General features: G+C 41.0%; 3 protein-coding genes across 3 annotated transcripts; all 3 read left to right on the forward strand.

Annotated features, from left to right (window-relative positions):
* The first annotated feature begins 6,510 nt into the window (after nucleotides 1-6,510).
* On the forward strand, nucleotides 6,511-9,305 carry LOC147755535 (uncharacterized). The gene is made up of 2 exons (XM_086990028.1): nucleotides 6,511-7,714; nucleotides 8,040-9,305. The coding sequence occupies exons 1-2, from the start codon at nucleotides 7,336-7,338 to the stop codon at nucleotides 8,210-8,212; spliced, it is 552 nt and encodes a 183-aa protein (XP_086846154.1). The 5' UTR covers nucleotides 6,511-7,335; the 3' UTR covers nucleotides 8,213-9,305.
* A 706-nt stretch (nucleotides 9,306-10,011) lies between these two features.
* Nucleotides 10,012-15,282, forward strand: LOC111251261 (uncharacterized). Its single transcript, XM_086990026.1, has 2 exons — nucleotides 10,012-12,943; nucleotides 13,350-15,282. The coding sequence occupies exon 2, from the start codon at nucleotides 13,382-13,384 to the stop codon at nucleotides 13,943-13,945; it is 564 nt and encodes a 187-aa protein (XP_086846152.1). The 5' UTR covers nucleotides 10,012-12,943; nucleotides 13,350-13,381; the 3' UTR covers nucleotides 13,946-15,282.
* Nucleotides 15,283-17,145: 1,863 nt separating this feature from the next.
* Nucleotides 17,146-22,170, forward strand: LOC111250873 (uncharacterized). The gene has a single exon (XM_022806784.2). It carries the CDS (start codon nucleotides 19,240-19,242, stop codon nucleotides 19,951-19,953), a length of 714 nt encoding a protein of 237 aa, XP_022662519.2. The 5' UTR covers nucleotides 17,146-19,239; the 3' UTR covers nucleotides 19,954-22,170.
* Nucleotides 22,171-24,390: the final 2,220 nt, after the last annotated feature.

Below are 24,390 nucleotides of genomic sequence, written 5' to 3' on the forward strand. Positions count from 1 at the left end.
TGTCAAGTAAACAGTGATGAATATCGGAAAGAAGAAGAGGATTTAACACAAATAGCTTTACATACATTTCTAAAAAAATGCGCTTATGTATGCGTGAATGACTACGGTATATATTGTACTACGGTATATATGAACGTGCAATTAGGATTACATAGTCTTCTATAGTAACAGTATTATTCTATGACAGCTTCGGTGCGAACGATATATCTGTCCTAAAAGGTGAAACACCCAGATCGTATATATACAGCCAAATCCCACCAGGGGCAATTTCGTGTGCTAAAAACGCATGAATATCAATTTAAGCACGTAGATATACCGTCGTCTTGTGTAAAGCACACGGGTCACAGAAGCGGTTTCGATTTCGAAGTAGGTCAGGATGCGTTGGATAGAAAAGAACGCTTTCTTTCTTGTTTTTATACTATCATCACCAATTTTGTTGTTGTTATTGTACCTAAAATTGCATTACATAATTATTATTATTGGGTTGTCGAGAAAGTCTTGACCATTTTGCTAACTAGGTAGCTCTAAAACGTTCGCGTCATTTGAGAGCTGAGGTTTAGCAGTAGCAGACGTGCTAAACTTGTAAGAAAGTCTTCCGAAAATTTCTGTAAAAATTGGGTTTGTTTTAACAACAGTAGTACGAATAATGCCAAGGCCTATAAAAATATGCTGTTCCTATTTAAGTGTGTGTGTTGTCGCAATGTTTATCGATTTCGTTTCGGAAATTTCCGTGTAAAGGATCCTCCTGGTAGTTGTCGATCAAATACAAACAGAGATGGTGAAATGATTGCAAAATTTGAGCAAGACGGACACGTGAATAACAATCGTATCTCCAAGGAACTAAATATGGGTCACCAAACAGTATCAGATCATCTGAGGAAAGCCGAAATGGGCTGCCGTACAAATTGACCCAGGTGTTTCCATCTGCGAGACTCTACAGGAACGTGACGAAATAAAGATATTTCTAAAGCGGTTAATCGCACACAAGGTATGGGCAGTTTTTGTGCCTTTATTGTAATGAAATCGTGGAATATAGCAAATTTTAGCAAAATTTTTTACAAGGAGTTTTAAGAAAGAACTCTAAATCTAAACAGACGCACTCGAACAATTTTAGCTTATCTACTACCATCTGATTTCAGCTTTCCAACGATTTTAATAGAAACCCGACGCGCCTCATATTACTTAAGATATGTAACTTGAAAGAAACCCAGCTAAAAAAGCAATCAATACTTTTTCGACCACCCAAAGTAATCAGCAGTGTTACTACTAGAATATATATATATTTATATATATATATATATCTCTCCCTCTCTCTCTCTCTCTCTCTCTCTCTCTATATATATATATATATATATATATAGAGAGAGAGAGAGAGAGAGAGAAGAGAGGAGAGGGAGAGAGATGTTAGTAAAACAATAGCAAGGGCAATAAAGGCCATGGCCTGAATAAACAAGTCATATTTTATACACTAGGAAGTATTCGTGTTCTCTTTGTCAACGTAACAATGTCCACGCTGACCGGCAAGCGTGTATGGGATTGAAGATCCTTTTTTGTACATTCTGAAATGCTTACAATATTAAAGACTATGCATTTTTTACAGATATACCGCACCCTATCCTCAATTTCGATTGTCGTAGTGAGCATTCGTTTTTAAGTTGCGTAACATAGCATGTCAATTATATCTAATTTGCAAGATTTAGATGGACCAGATTAAAACGTTTAGTTTATATCAAGCTGTATTATCTCTCAGTAATACATCACTAACACAAACCCTCATTAATGCTTACCTACAATATTAACTGGATCACCGAACACCTAATTTGCCCTCCACCCAACTCCAATTACTGGCTCCATTAGCCATTTATAGCTTTGAGCTCCTTTATCATTTCAAAGAAAACAATAAATACCCTCCCTTTTATTTGTCTCGCTATTCCATGCTCTACTTAGCAAACGTGATTACCTTAAACCTAGTACGGAGTTCATTTCGTTCGTGTACGTAGAGATTTAGTAAACAAACGATATCCCAACGCAATCTACATGTCTTGCAGACGACCCTCTAACCGAATATTGTCGTTTCCCTTTGTATATCCTATGATCCAAATGATCCAGAGTTGGCTGAAGCATCTGCAGCGCACGCAGCCATTGAAACGGTCGGCTGTATCCAGACTATTCAAACGACGACGATCTCCGCCTCGGCGGCGTCCACGGAAAGTCCCAACTCCTCCTCGAGGGCGACAGTCACGAGCATTATTGTTGTTCGAAACGACTCTACCGACACAGCCGATTCTAAGAGAACACCAATTCGTCAGCAGATTATCAGATTTGATGCGCACGCACAACAACGTCCGCTGCATCCGCGTCAAGAGCCGGAACCGGAAGAAGACCACGATGATGGTGATGGCATCGTAACGCAGCTTAGCGAAGAGGATCAACGTGAACTAGAGTCATCTGTACAATCGTTAACGGGAGTGCCACAGACCGTCGTTGTGGAGGGTGCAGTAAGGGGCGTCCATCTTGATGACAAAGAGGATGCTGCTGCCATTGTTGAACAGCATGGCGTGGATATCCTTGAGGACGCGATTGAGACTTCGGCAGTGGGCGCCACTTCTGTCATGGTCGAAACGGGTAGCTGTTCTGGTTCGGCAGGGCCAACTTTTGATGACTTCGATGCCCTAGGCCTGGCGGCAGCTGCCGCGGTAGCGGCGGCTACATCCAGCGGCGTAACAACAGATTCGTCACGTGGAGCTGATGATGCTGGTTGCTCTACGGAGACTGGAGCTGCTGGTGGAAATAAGAGTTCTGGGGGGGTTGACGCTACAATCGCTGCCGGGACCTCCGCTAGTGCTTCATCTTCAAGTGCCGCCGCTGCTGCTATTGAAATTAATCAGGATGCAATGATGATGTTCACCGTACCAGCCGATGATTGGAAGGCGCATATGACTCGAAAGGAGCGTGAGTTCGTCTGTCGACTCTGCCCGTATATCGCGCAGTACCAACATCATTACGTTGGCCACTTTTATACGCACCACGCAACGACAAAACCCCACCAGTGTGGCTTGTGCTTTAAGACGTTCCCGCTGGCGTCGACTCTTAAACGTCACGTGGCCACGGTTCATGTGGCAGCTAAATTTGCCTGCGAAATCTGTGGAAAAGTATTCCCACGAAGAGATTCGTTCAATTTTCATGTCAAGACGCATTTGTCCCGGCAGACAGACACGAACTGATTCGTCACATGACAACAAGCCCTGCTAAATTTCACGGCGATATATATATATGCCGCATTTAGTCTTTTAGGGTCTAGAAAAAGGCAGCACCAGGCAAACTTTGTTGTTACCTGTACGTTGAGATATAGAGATATACATTGTTCGTGGCTCTTAATAGATAGGATGGGTGTGTAAACAATGGAGGCGACCGAAATAAAATAGCCTCGTTTTTTAGCTTAGGCTAAAAATAAAAATGTCAAGACACGACTGAATCATTGTAAAAGTTATAGGCCGAAGGGAATAAAGAGGGAAGGGGTAACGGGTTACATTGAAAAATATATTATTATGTATTAGAACAATGAACGGTGTATATATACGGAATATATTTGCTAATAAAACTGTCCATTTTAGGACAACAGGGATGAAAAAATACGCGAAGCTAAACCGAAATATGTATTTCTACCATTACATTAACATTGATACGGATGCATTTGGTCCATCTTTATTTTTTCGTATGTAACACCGAGTTATTGGTTCTAGCTGCTCCTCAAGAACATGTAATGCGTCGGTAGTTTCCAATTCAGAAAGTTAATGTTAATTTTATGAACAAAAGCCCACTTTTCCAGTAACAGGGAACGTTATTGCAAGAAATTAATTTCATTTTAAGTATCGGATTGTCACTGACAGCGAGGTGCCGCTGACCGATGATATAAACCCTGAACTTAGCTTGCGGTTGCTGAACACAATTCAGATTCATTGTATATGATAATTAATAGCCTGTTGGAAATTCTAAATACAGTGTAGTAATATGAAATGACCCTTCGTTGTTGACTTGGGCGTCCTGATCGCTATTTCCAATAATTTTCGGGAGGTTGACAATAGGCTTATCTCAAGGACATTTGGTTGACATAACGAAAACATTTGAGAGATAAATTGTACTAGTTTGTTTGTAGTACAGTTTAATAGGTTATAAGTCAGCTTTGTCGTTCCGTCTTCTTTGCTACTACTGTTTAATTAAGTTGTCATCACGAGAAAAAAGTATACAAATTACAGCAATCACTGTAAAATGTTCAGAGAAAAGAAAAACACGCCTCGTAGAATGTCATCTATATTCCTTTCTTTGTTTATTACTTAAACAAAACTCTGATGACTTTCTGGAATGTCCTGAGAAGCTGTTGTTGATCGGAACATTGTGAGTTCTATTGGATTGGTACACAGTTCAGAAGTCATCGAGTGTGCCGGTATAAATATAACAATACAATATAAAAAGGTACAATATAAAAAGAGCTTTTCCCTATTTGAGAATATAGTACCTTAAATTCCTTTCGGGTCATCAAAAAGGTTCGCGTAGCCTTCACAACTAACAATACAAATCGATTACATAGGTTTTTGCTTTTAAATCTCTCTCTTTCTCTCTCTCTCTCTCTCTCTCTCTCTCTCTCTCTATCTCCCTCTCTCTCTCTAAACAAAATAATGTCCAGAAAGTGTGAGAATTAGTTTAAAGGTCTAGTCCATGTCGTCATGTTACACATGTCGGACGTGACAATCCATGTCCAGCCAAAGCTGATGATGGGGATAGAGAGGCGGGTGCTCAAGCATCAACAGGTATTTAACATAGTCTGATTTCATCGGGTTGAACTCTGAGCGGATACCGTCTATATCGGTTGTCATCCGTTCAGATGAGAAATAGCTATTTGTCTATAGGGATATACCTAATGAAATAGGGATGCCACCGCCCGTCTGCGTATATGCGGTGCGCATGTAAATAACATTTTGTGTGTACATGATCAGCATGTGAGCGTTACATCAAAAACACGAGACTTTGACGAGACAAAGTAAAACGATTATTGTCGCGACTATTGCTATTGCTACTCCATACATAGATTACTACGCTTACTTTTATTATTAATAATAAACGCACCGGTAAGGTGCTCTAACGATAAATTTGTATTATTATTGATTTTTTTTCATAGTGGCATATTTGCCAGCATGCAACTTTTACTATTTTTTTGCAAAAAAGCTTAGAATTTGTACGTTTTATACGTTTGTTCGATTCTGGTTAACCAGATTTGTGATCAGGCACTAACCTTTGACTTTTTGCTTCAGATCAAAGCTCAATAAAAGTGAAAGCGGAGCGATCATTTCAGTTCAACCTACCGCTTTGTGGTGCGTACGCATATCAGATGCCTTCTAACAGTCTGCATAATCCGGCTTCAATAAAATCGTAATAAGAACTACACTTTGGTACTGTGTAGATTAATATAACCTATTTAAGCACCTACCTAGAATTTTAGACACTGAATAATTTTCTGTCACTGAATAATCGTGTAGATTAATAGGTCCAGTTCTTAAAAGTCGACCTGGCATAACTTGATGCAGCTGCGTCGCTATATGGGTTTGAGCTCTCTGCACTATCGAGTCCACCATTTCTGTAGACTCCTGCCGATGAAACAGAGTTCTTTGTCACGTCAGATGCTTTTGTTGGCGAAGTCAGTACTTACCTTTAATGGAGTCGACCCGGGACGAAGTAGCGCGATTTCCAAGCCTTTCATGGCTCCTGATGACAGTTTCCAACATTTCAGAGTAGGGAGAGATGTTCGCAGACGATCGGGGCTTTGTAAAGAAATTTCAACCACTCGAGGGAACCGTTTTTGTACGTAGTTCTCACATATTTTAATCAGACCCAGTGGTCGTTTACTTTCAGTAAGAAAACGAAAACACGTAACGAACATGGTCAAAGGAAAATCACTGCTATCGATGTATTTATAGCAGTTTTAGAATAATGCGTCAAATGCGTCTACGTGTATGTTCTAGTTATCATCAGATGCAATTATCTAGTTTGGCTGCACGGAAGCCATGTTCTCCGTTGTAGCTTATGAACACAAGGGATAGTCGCTCAAAGGCACGATCATCTTTAGGATCTTCGGATTCCCTACGCAGATGGTCTACTGTATCACTCGAATGAAAAACTAACTGGCGTAACTGAACAGCGGCGTCATTGATGTGAGACTGGGTTACAGAAACCCACTTCTCATTCTGATGGTAGGAAATCAAAATAATTTTTCTGGACGGAGATTACTGATGGACATCAATGTAAATTAGTTGACATTCGGGGACTCAAAATCTGATAGCTGTTCAGTATCGTAGCCGCAATGACCGTATGTATCTACTGCCTTTACCCTAATCCTGTACTGTTTTACAGAATGCAAAATTTCTGTGAGTGACTGTTATGTGGCCGTTTGCAGCAAAGGTAGCATACTGTATATACGAAAAAAAAACTAGAGCATGTATGCTAACGACAGAGCCACTGTACCACGTGCAACCACGGAGATTTTCCGCAATAATAATACAATGTCATTACTTGTCCGCTGGTTTTCTAATAATTTTTTCTAGTTTCAGATGGAAAATCATCATCAGTGTTTTCCTAACCGACACGTGGAGAACATCTGTGCACTAGAAGGGATAGCTATTGATGTGCATGTAATCAACTGTAAACGCAGACGAATCAAATAAATGAAATATGGAAAAATAAACGCGTCCCCTTTGTTATATACAATAATTAAGTATTTTTTGTCTGCAGATATATGGAAAAACTTGCCAAGTGACATCAACGTTTATGTCCAATTGCTAATTTATTTGTTTATATATATCGTCCCGATTGAACCGACCTACAGGCATATACAGTGACTGTTCTGGACGAAGTATCCAATTGCCAGTTAGCATTTGGGCAGAGGATGCAGTTGCGACAAACGCCATTTCGTCGGCCATCAAGATTGAGTCTATCGACGCCAGCAAAGTTGTTCAGTCATCGGAACATATCGGCCCAGTGGAGCGCCCAGGTACCGAATTCGGTGCTACAATCGACACCAATTTATGGGTTCCCGCGTCAGCAACGGTAACCAATCTTCCATCAACACGTTGGCAACAGCCAGTTGTATCAATTATCTCCACGCCTGTTGTCGTTACGGCTACACCGGTCCGAGCTGCGAAGGACCAGCTTCATCGTCAAAAAGCGGCTAAAACTAATAGGCGCCCCCCAACGACCTCGCGATATTCGGCCGCCAGTCGTCGCGAGTCGATTGCGCAAACTAACCTTGGGACCCTTCAAGAACGCCAGCCACACCCGACTATTATGTCACCTCCACCCGTGACATCACGGACCAAGAAACAACAACAACAACAACAACAACAACCACCACATCATCACCAACAACAGTCTGGAGCGGTCGTTCTTCGGCACGTTCGCGTTCAGAGAGTTGGTTCTGAGCGCCGCCCGGCTCCGAAGAGTCATCAGCCGGTTGCGTCTGGCCACCCAACGGTGGTAACAATGCCGCAAGGATCATCACAATCAGTGGACCTGCCTCATTCAGCTGCTATAACCGTGGTCCCCACAAGCATGGTTACAATCCATCCAACTAAAATGCATCAATTTTCGACCGACTTGATCGCAACGGGACGACAGTTCCAGCTAAATCAGCCAATAATTACCGAAGCAGGGGAAGAATTTCACGGTAATTGCCTTCGTATTTTGATGATGATTACCATTATTATACATTTTGCTTATTGTGATGTAGAAAGAACCAACAGTTCGATCTTTATTAACGCGTAGGATATATACAAAAAGCGCAGACGAAGATGGGTCTAAACAAGCGGGTGTATAGTGTCAAGCGTTTTTAGATTTATCTAGAAAAATCTATGTTACCGTCATTTGCAGAATTGCCACCATTCAAAACGTGGGGTAAATCATAACAATTGTTAGCTGATACTTGTTCGCTAAGAAACTATATTTGTTCTTATTTTCTCTGACAAAATGTATATCCTATTTGCATTTTTTAGTGAATCCCGACTCTGAAGAAATCGGATCACTCCGAACCGCTCCCGAATATTTCCTGGTCGATAGTGGCAGAGTGTCTCCTCGACAGATCTCTTCGTCGTCAGGCAACGAGACTAGCTGCAGTGTATCAGCTCAGCAATCGCGGATTCTAGTCGAGGATCAGCCGTGTCCTTAGTGAAAATGAACCCTTTGACTAGTACCGCCTAATTAACGCAACGGTTTCACTTCGACTTCCGCATTGACGGTCGCGGTTAAAGCAACAGCTGACGAATTGACCCAAGTCGCACAAATGGAAAATAAACTAATCTGTTTGGGGCGGGGATTTTTGGTCCCGGTAGTTGATGCAAATATTTTTACAACTACGCATAATCCCTCAGGAGAGAAGGGGGTAAAAGCGACTCAATAGAATTACACCTACTGCTGAGCTAGTAAAGGAAAGGAAAGACGATTTTACGGAAAACGATACCGGGTGTTCGTTTTCCTTTTCTAGCATGAGCGGATGTAACACGGCAACGTAACGCAAAACAAGGCCTATCCGACTATCCTGACGAATATGACGACCGCATATAGAATCAATCAAGCATCAAAAATGGAGATTCAAGCACTTCAATGGACAACTGATAGAGCGGAAGCTACTTGTGTGTGGCAAGCTTACCGTACTAATACTTATCAACTGGCCCATGAATTTAGGAGATTGAACGCGTATAGAACAACTTACAGAGCTTACCTAAAACATTAAATGGGCCTGAATGAAACCCTTGGAAGATATTCATGGGTGTGTCTATTCAATAGGCCAAGCTCTGAATAGCTTGTTGCCAAAGCGCTCAAGTGTTCAGTTTGAAAAATATATCTATCTATCTATATGATAATAAATGTAATAAATAAAAATTGTGTATCGTGTAGGCGAGGCGCAATCTGCCGCAGAAATTATATTCTACTAGTAATATTATTTGAAATTATCATATTATTATTATTATTATTATATCCTTAATGTCTTCTGTCACATCTCTTCTGGTTGTGGCTAATATTTCCGTATGTCTAATAGGAACAAAAGCGCGTGTAAATGCTTCAATGACCTTTCTACGGTTACATCCTCCAAGGCCTAACGATCATCCCTGTAACTGTAATGGAAAAGAAAAAATTACTTCGAAAACATTGATTTGCTAGAATTAAGTGAAATTAATATATTCGTATATGAATGTGATTGGCGACCAACAGGAAGCATTTGGCAGTAATCAATAAAGTACTTTGGTAATATGCAGATATAATGCGATGATTTTTTTCACTATGGACCCTTTTGATTCATTAATTATTGACTGTCTGACTTCATCTTGTGCCTTCGAATGCCTATTGCCCTTACGGTCCAGCAGTGTACCGTACCATAGCCCTACTTCCATAACTAAATCCAATTTATTCGTTTCAGTAGTTGGACATTGGGGGTTCCAGAAGAGGTTCGAGCGCTCGTAAGCGGTGCAGTGTGTGAACCTAATGAACGACTGTAGAAATACGCTGCGAACCTTTGTTAGGAGCAGGATTGAATAAAGATGTATTTAGGGCTGTTCTTATGTGCGTTTTTAATTTTTTGGGGTGCATCTAGTACGAAGCGAACGGAGAGCTTGTCGTCAACGGCCATCCGAAGAAGCGATGGGTCTGCTAAATGCTACCCAAAAATCGGTGCAATCGCTACCTGTTTCAGTGGTGTCTGAACTTCGTTTACCACCAGATAATACCACACATTTTACCACAACAACCTTATTCAGTCGCATTGTGATATCTCTTTGACCATCTCGCTTCGCTGTGGGCGGCAGTCTCAAGCCCAGACTCAAAACCGACCGGATCGTCAGGGGGAAAAAGAACGGTCTTTTCATAGAGCGTAGCCAGCCCATTGCGACGATCACAGTATTCCGACTGGGGGTAGCTAGACTTCGTAAACACTTCGCTTCTACTTGCATCCTAGCTGCCTTTTCAATTGTGCCTGAATCAGACATTACGCAGGGCTGTTGCTGATATACGAAGCGGCAGCGGACTAACCGTAGATACGTAGCAGCGACACATGTTTCAGGAGATTACTAATTTTAAAATGAACATTTTTCAACGCTTCAATTATTTCTAAACGGGCACCCCCACGAAGCCATTCATATGCACATCCGTAAGGAAGTCCAATTTATTACCGTCAGTTTTTGTGTAGCGATCTTTTTTCGTTGGCCTGCATACTTTTACTTCGTATAACCTAAAACCTTACTACGCCTGTCTTCAATTAGATTAGCTAGAGGTAACTTCACAAACTTCCTTCAAACCTGCACGCATCGTTTAACAGCGACTATGTCAATTGTTAAAGGGACGACTGAAAGAAAAGATAAAAAAAAAACTAGAATAGCTAGCTAAATAAAAAAAAAAACCATGGATGGTTTACATGCCCCCGTCGATCTTCAGATTTGTAAGTTTTAATGTGAGTAAATGAGGTACATTGAAATATCTTGAGCCCTCTATAAAAACTGAATTCAATCAGTATACAGCGAATTTAGTCCTATTCGAAGTATGTGTACGCACTAGTGTGGACTTTTTACTAGATATATATATGAAAATGTCAGAAATGTAAATGAAGCATAACTTCGTTCACATATGTATAACCGACTTAATTGCTCTACGGAAGTGCAAGTTATCAACTAAAAATACGATGACATTTGTTGCGGAAACCCTCATTGATCTAGCCGTCTGTGTTCTTTTCAAATGTCCTGTGTCCTCAGCCCTTCCAGGAAATAAAAAAATCGCATTTTCCCACAATAAGACAAATCTAGTATATTAAAGCAAGTCAATATTTTGATCTCTACGTAAATCTTTATTATTGTTCCCTTCGCAACAAACGATTGATAGCAGGAATACACTAGTGTGTCAATGTACACGTATAATTTTCACAATTTTTATTTACTTGCTGTATTGTTTTAGGTCGAATTAGGTTGCCGCATCGCTGGGGTCCTCAAACGAATGAATGCATTATCCTCTGACAAAGGCGGCCATAGCAGCCATTTACTTCTACTGGATCGTTCGAGCTGGATTAGTTCCCGCCATTTTTGTGCGACGAGCCAACAGGATGGAGCGCGAAACGTTTATTATTATTATTTAATAATTTTTATTATTTATCTATTTATTATAAAGAATTAAGGCCTTCGCTATAAATAGCGGAGGAAACCGGTAGCTTTGACCTAACCTGGCCGGCTTGGGGCGCATTGGTTATGAGCTGAGCTGATCTCTCCGTAGAGGTTCTTTGTATGTGGGTCACAAGATATCAGGGTAGCTGAGTGAGGCAATTCGAGTAGACTGATCGTAGACGGATCGAGCAGAAAAACGTTGTCATGAGATGAAGACTCTGTACGAAATAAACGAAACATAAGTTTCGGAACCGTGAAATCAAGTTGATCTCTTACAAAGGGTTGTTAACATTTCATTCTGAAATGGATATTATAATGATACAGAAGTAACTCAAACTTTATGTTAAAGGCAGGTCTCATAGGCATAGAACGTTTCTAGACAAAGATTGGAGTTAGAAGACCGAAATGATTTCCTTTAAGGTTCGGACGCACATCTTAAAATATTCGGATTTTACCTAGCCTAAAAATTGCTTGATTTATTTTGATGTATTTGGACAACATCCGTCTGATCTTTTTTCGTCAGGTAAAAACATGGATGAGTAGTCAATATGATGAGTATCAATTCATTTTTTTGCGACGCAGCCATTACAAACTTTTAACGTAAGTTAACTTTTACACTGTAAACTAACTTGCGCTTACTCTTACAGACTTTGTTATTCCGGCGATATTCGCGTAATCAAGACACCGCATTGATGGCATCCCTGCTGATTCGTTCTGCGCAATGGACGGTTTTTTCGAGTAGCCGATTGCCAAGATCAGAACTAAGCTCCGATTGCTTTAAACAACAGCGCCATTATTACAGTAGATGAAGGTGCTCCGGTGGCTGACCCACTAAATGTTCACGATGTTTTCGCCAGTTTTCATAGGGCATTTATCGATCGAACTATCACGTGACGGTGGACAATTGTTTGCGGGGCAAATACTCGGACAGTCGAAACAATGACATTGTAGATATTTCTCTACCTGATAGTTGTTTGTTGAATCCAGAACTCATCTGAGCTAAACATTATTCCCGTCCTCAACGTTTTATCTGATCCTGTTGCTCGGAACGTTTTGTAATTAACATACCAGCGCTGCACATTTACATTATGACGATATGTATCGGAAAACATATAGGCCAACCGATCTAATATCGTTAGGAAAAACCCTAACTAGAAAGATGACGAACTATGCTACAAAAATCAATATGCAGCTGAAAGCATTCATTACATTCAAGTAACTAGTTAACGGCCTTGATTGAAGATAGAAGATGAACGATACGTTGCTCAAGTTATTTGTAGATACGGCGTTAACAAAGCGTCCTAGCTAGGCATGAATTGTGCTCGTCGAAAATTAGTGGAACAGGTCCGTATACAATAATAATAGTAAGTTATAGTAGTAATACTGTGATCGAATCACAAAGCCCATCCATAGCTATATATATGTATATTTCATGCTTTAAACATCCCTCTACGACAGTCTCTCTACGAATATGGCAAAAAGTAATGTCACCTTCTGTACTAACGACTTCTATGGAACGATAAATCGACAGTTCTCTACCATCATTGAAGCTGTCACCTCACTTGATAGGACAACTTTGCAAAGTCACATTCATTGAAATTTGTCTTCGTTCTTCTAGGACATAATGCGGTAAAAAAGAAACTTGAGAACGGCTGAGAGAAATCGATAGCTGAAGTTGTGCCTAATTTTTTGCCTAGCTGAAGCGGAATTATTGAGAACTTCATCAAGAGGCTATGTCCGATATATAACGCTATTCGGTAATTCGTTTTATCTATTTCATAGTTACCTGTTTCAATTAGTTCTGAGATTAACTGGACGGCTGACCTTGCAAGGCCAAGATTTTTAAGTCTTCGAGTCGAACTGATACAATTGATGAAATAGCTGATTGTCTATTAAATAAAGTAGAGCAATTTCTGATTGGACTCTTATTTCTCTGACCCCATTTCAGCCATCAAAAAAACTTACTGGCATATCTTTTTCGTAGTACTTTGTGATGAGGCATGTAAACGCTGAGTTTTATATATCTTTTCGAATGGTTTCTACTATCGATATTGTCCGTTTTTGTTTCCGACCCGCCATCGTCATTGTCAACCTCTCTTGATCGTACCCCCATCATCATCAGCGGCCGTTTCGTCCCAATTTATCCGCATCTGTTCTTTCCAGATCTTGTATTACTGCCGTCTGCGCTGCACGGCATGTCGGCCGAATCAGTCGGCAGCAACTGCTGGACAGGCGATTACGATTCTGAGGTACCCTCGCTTCCAAATCCCTGGCGTGACGGCGGCACGCTCACTGTCAGCGTTCATCGTCATCGACAGAGTCTAATGCCGGCAGCGACATGCCCTCCAATCAGTTTAAACCAGCATTCACAACACGTGTTAGCGTCTAGCGATACAATTATTCCTGTTCTGCAAACAGATGCCGGAGCGATTCTCGAGCTTGAGGACGATGTGCAGGAAGATATTAGGAAGCATATAACGACACGGGACAGTGTTCATCATTGCCGTCACTGCGAGTACCGTACAACGTTCCTAGGTGATATGAAGGCTCATTACTATCATCGGCACGCGGCCGTGAAGCCGTTCAAGTGCTTATTTTGCGGGATGCGGTTCGCCCGCAAGAACAGTCGACGTCTCCATATGATGACGGTGCATACAAATCAGCGTCGATACCAGTGTCCTCATTGTGACAAGACATACGGTTATCGCTGCCACATGAGGCGGCATATCAGGGTCGTGCATGAGGGTGGCTGTTATTAACACCAGCTGCGATCCAGTGACTACAATGTCAATAATTCTATCAGAATTCGATAGATTATGAAATACGGGGCATAAAAAATAGCTTGAGAAATAGATTATATGATGAAGATGAAAATCAACATGGCGTTATTCGAGCTGACGATGTCAATCGTCGTGCTAAAGTATCTGCTGGACAAAATGACAGTCCGATGATCCACTGACCCAAGCAGATGTTGCCGTATTTCGTTAATTTGTTTGTGCCTATTTTAGGCAGAAATGAAACAGATCAAATAGACAGACAATGTCGGGGTATCAATGGTGCGTGAGAAGACAATTCTCTATTTTGTTTCCTGAGAACTGATGCGCTGTTACACTGCTTAGTACTAACCTAAAAGCTTGATCTGTTGTTAAATGTTTTATATTAGGTCTTTATTAGTGGTCCGTCGCGTATATCTATTATACATTTTTTACATTATACGAAAATTATACACTTTTCGTGTGTCTTCCGAGAGCTTATAATTCTACACTGAACGCTATCTTTTCCTGTTTAGTGCGATAAAAAAAGAACGAAATGCATACCGCATCATTTCAATAGATTACGTGTATCTCAGAGGAACATAAACATAGTGAAACGGAGTAATGAAGCTGCTCTCCTGGCATAGAAGAGGCAGGTCGTGCAGGAGTCGACGATACTCCTAAAGGTCGCTCCCATGGAATACCTACAATAATGCTCTCGTCGAGATCAAATTCATATTCGCTGAGAAAACGTTTGATTCATAGCAACACGTTAGGCGTAGCGTGCTATGGGAGTTCAATAAGATTTGTCTTAGTTGGTGCGGATTATATCGGGCGACAGGCGTTTACTTTGTTCGTTATACTAGTCACGCATTTCTATAACAAGTCGGTTACGTTACGTTACGTTATACGGAGCCCCAGAGTCGCAGAAAATCGACCTCATATGATGCTGTAACGACTGAGAAAGCCAGAGACATCTTTCACCATTCGTTGAAGATAGGCCATGATCGTTATAAGGATGCACTTCGAACCCTTTGTAATGATGTTTCTATAAGCGACTGTGAGTGGTTCCATGTCTGAGTCTTTTTTCGCTTCCGGCTTTTTTCGTATCTATATACGAAAAAATAGCTTTTTTCGTATCCGGAAACCGTAAGTTCGTTGCACGTTTGTGGCATGCGAGCGGTTTCGCTCTACTTCGGACTGCTGTTACTTAACGGAATCTCGAAAACGAGGATAAGTTATAGCCTCAGCCATAGGTGCAGTGTATAAACAACAAATTATGTTAAATAAACAAAGCACGTCGTGACCGTACGACAGTTTTCGTTAAAATTGATGATATCAAATTGTTATCCGTTTAGAGCAGGAGTAGACATTTTGCTGCAATGATTTGTGTCAATAATAAATAGTAAACGTTACGCAGATTTATCTTAACGTAAACGATTCACTAGAACGTTTGAAGTCAGCTGTGGATGGACTGATATTTAGTCAACTTTTAACGATGCCATCACGGTCGAGGGGAAACAGCAGGTAATGTTTGAAAACTTGCCCGTATATAATTAACAAGTTAAAAGTATTCGTCCTTTACCTGTACAGTTCGAAACGTAATTAGGTATTCGACAAAGTCAACAGGTGGCTACGAAGAAAAATAATATTTGATATAACTCTCGTGAATTAGATCAATCTTTTCTGCACGGAAATATGGCCTACAGTCGAACGTACGATAAGCTCCCTAAAGTCACCCCCGGACCCCCTTACGCGATAGACCAACTGTATTCAGTATAAAGCTTAGGCCCCTAATGTGATCAATTGACTTTACATCATTACTTCGAACGTCGCTCGGAGAAAGCCTTCATTTATATAGGTATATAGAAACTTCAATGAATTTAGATTTATGAGGCAAACTTTCCGTATCTAACTATCTTGTTTTGGTCAGGAATTTCAACGTGTTACGCTACGGATACTTACGTTGTCATGTATTTGTTTACCGTGCCCATTAAAGACGTTTTAATCTAATATCAACATGATTTAAGAGCATTTTCACTAACAAAGAGCATACTTCCAGCCGCAACTTTTCTTCTCTACTTTCGGCCTAACTCGCGGTTGGCCTTGAGAGCCAGCTTCAGTCTACAGCAAACTGTGCTAATATTTAAGGACGCAATCGTGCCCGCCTGTAAAAGACCCACTTCACAGTATGGCAATCATATGATCAATAAAGAATCGCACACAGTCCCTTGCGCGAAGACTGCCTTTGCTTTTGAGTGTTGTCTGAGTAATTACGATATAGTCTGCACTGCATGCAAACATTGATTTGTGTGACCGAACAAACGAAACACAAGCCAGTCCCTGTTTAAGTGGTACACTCTCAACTGAAATGTGTATAATAACGCGGATATTATGTTTATAGTTTAGTAATAAAGTGTCCCGTTTTTTTCCTTTGGCTTGGTTTTTAGTTCATATTCTTTTCTTAATGAAACCGCAAACCTTCGTTCGATTTGTTATTTACGACAAAGCTGTCGTTTTTAATTTCTGTGATTACACCGGTGACTCCGGGAGACGCACGGGTAGGTATAAAATCAATATAATTTGTTTTATTTATTGAAAGTTGACATTTATTGCAACGGTCGTATTTACGGCATTACTGATAATCATATTTTTACTGTTTCGTTCTTATTCAGTTGACATTTTGTGAATGATTTGTGTGGCCGCTACGACAGCGACGATTAGGGTCTGCCCTATAGCGAGATCATCACGTCTGACAGTTAATATATCTCTTTCAGACATCGTATATGAGGTCGCTCCCCGATCGGTGCCTCCACCATACGACGACGACGATCCTCAAAGGGGAGATGAGCCCGATGATATTACATCCGCCGAAGGCGTGTTCATTACAGTCGGCGGTGACTCGTCACTCACCCTCGAAGACTATGCCATGATGCGTGATGGCCTCTGGTGTTGCTTGCTATGCGACTACCGAAACCCGCGGACACGCTTAATCAAACGGCACTTGTCCTCGAATCATGCCGGCCTCCGACCATTTCGATGTGGCTGCTGTCACAAGACGTACGTAGACAAATCTGGTCTTGTACGACATCAACTGATGGCGCATCGGGAAAAGCCCATCCGCTGTCCACATTGTCCGGCCCGGTTCTCGCTGCCATGGCTCTGTCGACAGCACGCCAAGAGGGTGCACCCACATGAACCGGACTTATAATCATATTAGTGTAGGCGCTAGAATGTAAATAAGGCCCGGTTATCGGCTGCACACGTACAGAAATGATATTAACTTAGAACAATCCACCGAACGATTATTCATCGATGTAGCAACCCACGGTCACAAGCCCGGCAGACGGGAACACAGCATTTGTAACAATTTAGTTGTTTTTTTTTCTCTATAAGCTAGGTTTTTCCGATATAATAAGTTGTCCTATTTACAAGCGCCAAGATAGTTGGTTTTAGAGAAAATTAAAAATGGACTTAACATTTATTTAGCTCCCATACATGTATTCACGTACCGAAATTCGTTAATTTTACTGATAACGTAAAGAACGTTTAGCATGTTGCATGGAGGTTACCATTATTTAGAGGTAAATGAGATATCTTCAAGGTCTAACAGCTTCAATATTAGCTCTATAACAATTGTTGTTGCCATGTTCTTCGAGTTTCTCTACAACGGCAATTTTAAATAGGACTACTTCGTTATACGTGTGAATAGGTGCGTTAAAGGTCTGAAGATTGAAAATCGGATCGGTATAGTGCGCTATATGAGCGGAGAGCTAATGTCCTGAATGCTTACTTCTGTCTGGCGTAGAGGAAGCCTCAATGAGTGCTGACTGGGAAATGCTTGTCGTTCGACCAAGTCAGCCTTCCTTTCCTCTTCTAAGGCTCGTTCTAAGGCTCCATTCGACCCCATTAACTGTACTCGCCTGTCCCTCAATGGGATGTGGCGATTTCTAGGCTTTTGTGTCACATTACTTTTTTAGCGGGATGATTCTCAGTGAAAGTCACAACAACGATAAGTCATTGACAGCTATCTTCGTTGACGCAAAAATAAGGCCTCACCGCATTTCGAAGAATATATCATTATTTAAATATAGGCGTTCTGCAGAAAGGAAACTGGCTTGAACTAGTGACCCTTGATAAGGCCTGTAGAGACGAATAGACAAAACAGTAGTTGTCCTAAACGTCGTTCAATCTTCGTCGTGTACATTCTGTATGAAACAATTACGTCATGAATATGTTTGTACATTGAAAAGACATAGAAACGTACACACTGGTGCATACAGACACACATTCTCGTAGAGTTGTAATTAAAATAGTTGCTTCATATAGAAGTTTAGTATACAAAAAGACAGAGAGTATATAATAGCGAAGAAAGACTCGATGTAGAACGGGCGATGTGCTACACATCTTCACCGTATGCCAACCACATGAACAATGATGATCAAAAGAATAATGACAAATAATATATTCCTGCCATTACGTTACCTAACGCATCACCCCCTCTAAGTCACAGTGGAATGAAGGGGAAGAATTTATTTGTTATTTTAGTAAATAACCCTTCATGTGATAACGCTACTTATTTGATCGGTATAAATAAGCATTTGCCAACGCCTATTCTGGCTGTCATACATGCTACCTTCTTAGTTAGAACCATACAGCAATATCCTGTAACTCACTATATTATGTAAAATATAGTGCCCGTCATAGGGTCCTTGTGAATCATAGCCTGATTTTTTTAATTTCAAGCATTAGTATTGGCTAAATATCTCAGCCTAACTCGGTTCAGAATCGGTTCACGAGCCCTATGGCGACTGATCTCGTGTGCGAGATAATGAGTCACCTATTATATTCGTGCGCGCATGAGACGAGCCACCTCTCTATCCGCGTCATCGTAATACCCACCGTTCTCTGCTTATTGCCAATGCGTTGTATATGATATATAGATAGACATAAATACATACATTCAGTTATCGCGATACAGTACCGGGTATTTATTACCAGATCTCTTAACTTTGTTCTCGCCTACAATAAAAGGAAACCTTTTCCGTTGATCGTACGAATCTGGCTAAACGTCTTCATTTGTATCGATGGTTGTGATTTGCATGTGACGTGGATGATTCTTCTCTTGTAACTACTGATTAAACGCTTATTACTGAATGCAATTCAACGTTTCGTTGCACGTATACAGCGGGGCAATTTCGTTTCCCACAGTGCAATTTCGAAGCAAGATGGCTACCCCCCATCGGTCTGCCGACGGTGTCGGCAACAGCGTAGTCTAACATCATCATATACGAGCTAACATGAATAACAATCGAACGCTTACGTATCGAACAACAGCTAACTTTTACCTGTTTATTACAGATCTTGCCAACAGCCTCAATGAGAGTGGACTTGTTCTCAGCCGACTTAATGCCAATGGAGTTTCCGTTCAGATTAACGTCATCGAGGGCACTCCCTCAGCACAGCAACGACGTATGGCGTCGCAGTCTCAAGAGCTGCTAAGCCAGCTTGGCCCACCGCAACAGACCTTAGCTCCCATGGACGTCCTGGATGCATCGAAGAGCCCTACGCTACAAAGATCGGAGCGGCTGTACAGTCAAAACAGTGGCCCCAGCGGCGCCAGCCTGGCTCAGGCAGGCGCAACTCAAGATGAGACTGAAGTCGGGTCGTTGCCCGTGGGCGCGTTAAACTTCAAAGAGCACCTCATGCGCGTCGGGGAGCTTCACCTATGCAAGGTGTGCAATTATAGCAGTAAACACTACAGCCACGTGCGCCGCCACATCATCACCATACATCTTGGCGTCCGGCCATTTAAGTGCAATTACTGTCCGATGTCGTTCTGTGACAACTACAAAAGAACCAGACATGAACGCAAGAAGCATCTTGGAGCCGTGGAGAATCTACAAATCATGGCGCATGTACCCTGTCCGCACTGTGGTGACCAGCTAACGTTGTTCGACCTTCAGCATCATATGGCGACTCAGCATGGAATGACACTCAATTCAATTGTGTAGCGGAAGTCGCTGAACTGATGAACCTATCTAAACGACAGATATTTCCGTTGAATCACAAGCTAGTATCAGTAAATGATAACAGAATACAGCAGATGAAGATACCGATCGAAAACAAAGCATAATCGATATTTGGAAGACACTGTAAATTTCTGTGATTTACAAGTTTAGACTAATACTAGACCTGCTGCGTGCATATCGTGAAATTGTATTTCAATCATACCTCGTATTAACTTAATTGAGTGCGACACAGAACGACCTTCCCAGAAGTAAAGTTGGCTGTACGTAACTAAATGAGTGTTGTTTTTCATACGCGCGCGTCTACGCGCGTATCGTGCTACGGCCCATTGACAAAGCAGTAAGCGTTCGATGGGCGGACGTGTATCAATGGCCATCTAATTAATGCCTTGCTCAGGGCGCAAGGTCCACCCGTAATGAGACACGCGTATCTCTGCATTTACTCGACATTTTAACGTAGGGCTAGTTAGACGGCTTAGTCAAGCCGGACCCAACGAGTGTTCAAACCGGTGAATCAATTTTTCAAACGTATTAAGGTTTATTTATTAATGACAAATAACTATTGAGCTCGAAACAGCTAAGGATTGTTCTCCTGAATGGTAAGTGGATCCAAATGGCACATGATTGAGCCCGACTGATACTGATCACAACATCAGTCGCAGTATTTTTGATTGAGGGCAAACTGCGTAGCAAATCTGTCTTATAGTAAATGCTATAGTTTTATAACAGGTAGTATTTGTCGGTCAGGTTGGTACTAAAAATGCATACTAGTAGCAGCAGCAGCAGCAGCAGCAGCTATATTTTTTAACGATGCCACAAATATGAATTAAAACACATTTAAAATGATCGCTTTTAGAAATTTTTTTTAGAAAACGGATTTATTATAATTGTAAGATAGTCAATACGAATCGTCAAATTTATACCCAATTCGCTGTCAGAATTGCTACTGTCCATAGCGATGAAATTTAAAAGTCAACCCGTGTATATAAATAGATACCCAATCATTAACCCAAGTTTAACGCCCTTACGAAGACTCAGCTAGCTAGCTAGCTAGCTAGCTAGCTGAGAAGATACCGAAAATTGTTCGTTTTTCTGCAATATGCCTTTAACTTAATTGACGAACTTCGGCGATATATAAATTAACTAGATGCTATAGCACAGTAGAACACACTACTAATAACTAAAATGATGGTCCGATTTTAGATAAAGCTTGTTATTACGATCTAGCAACGTATTATTGCAAGTCTACCCGTGACCCAATTTGTGTAAATAAAGAATGGCATCGCTAATGACCATGTCGAGTTGACCTCAGCCAATGGCCTGTTCTGACAACGGCTTAGGGTGAATTAATACGTGACCGAAGGAAGACGGCCCTTTCCTCACTCTGTTGGCCTAAATCAACGTTCTTAAATCGAGGAATCATCGTCCAGTCGGCTATTAGGCGAACCCGTGGCGTAAATTCAGCTTATCTAATAGCGGCGTCAATTTGTTAGCAGGACGATTTTGCTCGGTCAAATATACAAGCTCAATCTCTCAATGGACCATAAGTACCGAATACATAAATAAGACAAATCCATTATGATAAACTTGAGACAGTTCCGACCTACGACGTTAGCATATTATAGTTCAGTATCATATCCAGTATGTATGTTATCCAATATCACATATTCAAACAACTTATAGATATGATTACCATTATGAATCTGTCATTGATCTCTTCTTCTTAGACCTATTCATATATATATGACATTGGGTGTACTATATATATATATATATATATATATATATATATAGATATGCGTATAGATGGTTCCGTCACTTTGTTGCTCCTATGTCCGTGTATTACTACTGAGGTGGCAGGGTAATGGTAACTTGAATAATAGATAACAACAACGAGGTACTTCATTTGTTCGAAGCGAATCTTTGGCGCCGGGAAATTTTGAACGAATGCTTCCCTAACCTGTAACGAGGGAACCTTCCCAACAGCCTATAGTACGAACATAGCAGAGCTTAGCTGCCAACTTGAAAAAAACTTACATTATGCCTGAATTTGAAGAGGATTATTTTGTCTAGATAGACCATATGGTACGAAAGTTGTTCTGCTATGAAGTGAACGAACAAAAAGCTATATTATGTAGAAGAAGTTACCTTTTTTATATGTATTTGCAATTAAATAAAATAAATGTTATTTTCAATTATAAATTGTGTTGTAACTCTAGATAGCGATAGTCCGAATGTGGTTCCACGTGGTCAGCGTAAGCATACGCATAGTCACACGTCAAACTGTGTATCAGAGCAATTTATCTGAAACTTATCTAGTAGTCTTTTGCAGGTAGAGCTACAATTATCTTGGTTTCGACGCCCACCAAATCAAAAACGCATCTAATAATGCCTTATGATTGCAGATATTCCGGGAATGGCTACTGAAGAAAGTTCATGACGGCCTTTGAAACATCTCCTATGTTTTTTTTCATACCGACAGGAGTTTTCAGCCGACAGGAGTTGAGCTCTATTCAGAGTACCATCTTTCTCGTCAAGGGCTATTCAATGTTTACGCATCTACACGCTGACACCGCAACAATAATGGATACCGACAGTTGTACGAACGCCGTGGCCTTTAAGAGGCGATTTTCCTGCGGTGTTCGTTCCAAGCGTGCCTGAAACGTGGACACGTGTCGATCAAGCATAAAGATTTCGAGAATTCGTGCTCGGTTCGACTGGGTAACGAGAAATCCCGCCGGGACTATGATTTCTTACCGCTGTGTAACGTTCGCGACCAGCAATATACGATACCCTTCCCATCGTTCATTGACGACCGAGTTGTCAGGACAAGCATATAGGAACACTAGCGTGTTGTGTCCATGTCACTGTGATATGTTCGAGGTGAAACAGCCAATATCAGCAAACAGTCTGCTCTTGTTTGCGGTCAATACAGACGACGAGCAGATTTCTGACACCATTACCGCATTAACAAATAAAATATAATCTTGACAGTTTACTGTTTGATCGCATTATCAAGCTATGCTATGTCGTGTATCGTATTCAGTGATATTTTTAAATGTGTGTGTTATTACGCAAGGAAATACATTTTATCAAAACGCGATAAATACGAGAGACAATTAACAGGATTCATTAAACAGATATTCAGATTCTCGGTCTCGAATAGGCCAACTGCCAACTCCATCGTCCATATCTACATTTCAGTTTCGTTCCAGGTAATTTAACCAACAGTGAAAAAAGGGCGCGGCAGTATTGGAGATATTACATCTATAATGCCGCCTATCGCTCTAGTAACCTTGAAGCATGCCTAAAAACTGTTCTGTATGGTAAGGCCGTGACGGAAACGCATCATATCAAGAATCCAATAGGGCAATCCAGGGCAAATTCTCTTGCCATATATTATTGGTAAACACAAGGAAGACTCCCAAGCACTCACATGCTAATGAGCATTTCACGACGATGGTATTAGCGGCCATGTTGTTCACGATGACGGCCATAACGATGTTGACCTTCGTGAAAGCGGCTTTCGAAGTGTCGAAGGTGTCCTTGTTTGAAGGCCTACGCAGGTCCCATGGTTCTCATTGGCATTGCTTGGTTTTGTTGATGGAAAGAAAGCTGATCGAATGTTGTACAGGTAATGGTCGTTCGAAAACAAACAACCTAAATCAAGTGGAGATCGAATTCGTTATCAACTTCAAGGACTTTTACCTCCCTGCGTCAATATGATGCCATCCATCGGATCGGTGCTGAGCCACGTTAGGAGTCAGCTGGCGTCATAAAAACGCTATTCAGGACGTGAGTCAGAGCTCCGTATAAACGTGATGCTTGATACGTGTGCTTGCCTATGAATTCGTCGGACTTCGAGTACACACGTCCGTTTCAATAAAGAAGATCCAGTCGATTCTCAGATCTAACGGTGTAATTTTGCGTTGACTATCGGTAGGACTGCATAATACAACTAAATACTGTAGTTATAGCCGAATGATAGCACTAAGAAGGCGCCTATATTGTACAACATAATGAGATGTCTTGATTGTGAAATTAAAGAACTTCTTTATTAATGGTAGTTATTAATGGAGTTGGTCGTGAAAACTTGATTCTTTTTGGCTGTGACCAGTTACCATGAGCACTTTGAGTAAGTCTGATTTCTATAGCCAGATATTGCAGGTGCAGACGTGGAGCCTCGAGAAAGTGGCTATCTGTTAATTTTATTAGACGATGTGAAATAAAAGAAGAGCTGTTTGCTATACCACTCGTTTTACTATAGGCCTATCTAGTGAAGATCATGATAATCATAAGGCAGATGCGAAAGCCTCTCTCATTGACCTCTTGACGACAGTTCAGGTTTCCTAATTTGAAAGAAACTGATAGATACAAGCCCTTTAAATAAATGTTCTCTATATATATATATAACTCTATATA

The sequence above is a fragment of the Varroa destructor genome, unplaced genomic scaffold (genome assembly GCF_002443255.2).
Source record: "Varroa destructor unplaced genomic scaffold, Vdes_3.0 BEIS01000005.1, whole genome shotgun sequence".
In the NCBI taxonomy this organism is placed as follows: Eukaryota; Metazoa; Arthropoda; class Arachnida; order Mesostigmata; family Varroidae; genus Varroa; species Varroa destructor.

What these genes read in the sequence shown, in the direction of transcription:
- LOC111251261 (XM_086990026.1), top strand. Translation starts at nt 13,382, where the DNA reads ATGTCGGCCGAATCAGTCGGCAGCAACTGCTGGACAGGCGATTACGAT.
- LOC147755535 (XM_086990028.1), top strand. Translation starts at nt 7,336, where the DNA reads ATGTCACCTCCACCCGTGACATCACGGACCAAGAAACAACAACAACAA. An exon ending in AGCAGGGGAAGAATTTCACG is followed by an intron (nt 7,715 to 8,039) that starts GTAATTGCCTTC and finishes TGCATTTTTTAG; the next exon opens with TGAATCCCGACTCTGAAGAA.
- LOC111250873 (XM_022806784.2), top strand. Translation starts at nt 19,240, where the DNA reads ATGAATAACAATCGAACGCTTACGTATCGAACAACAGCTAACTTTTAC.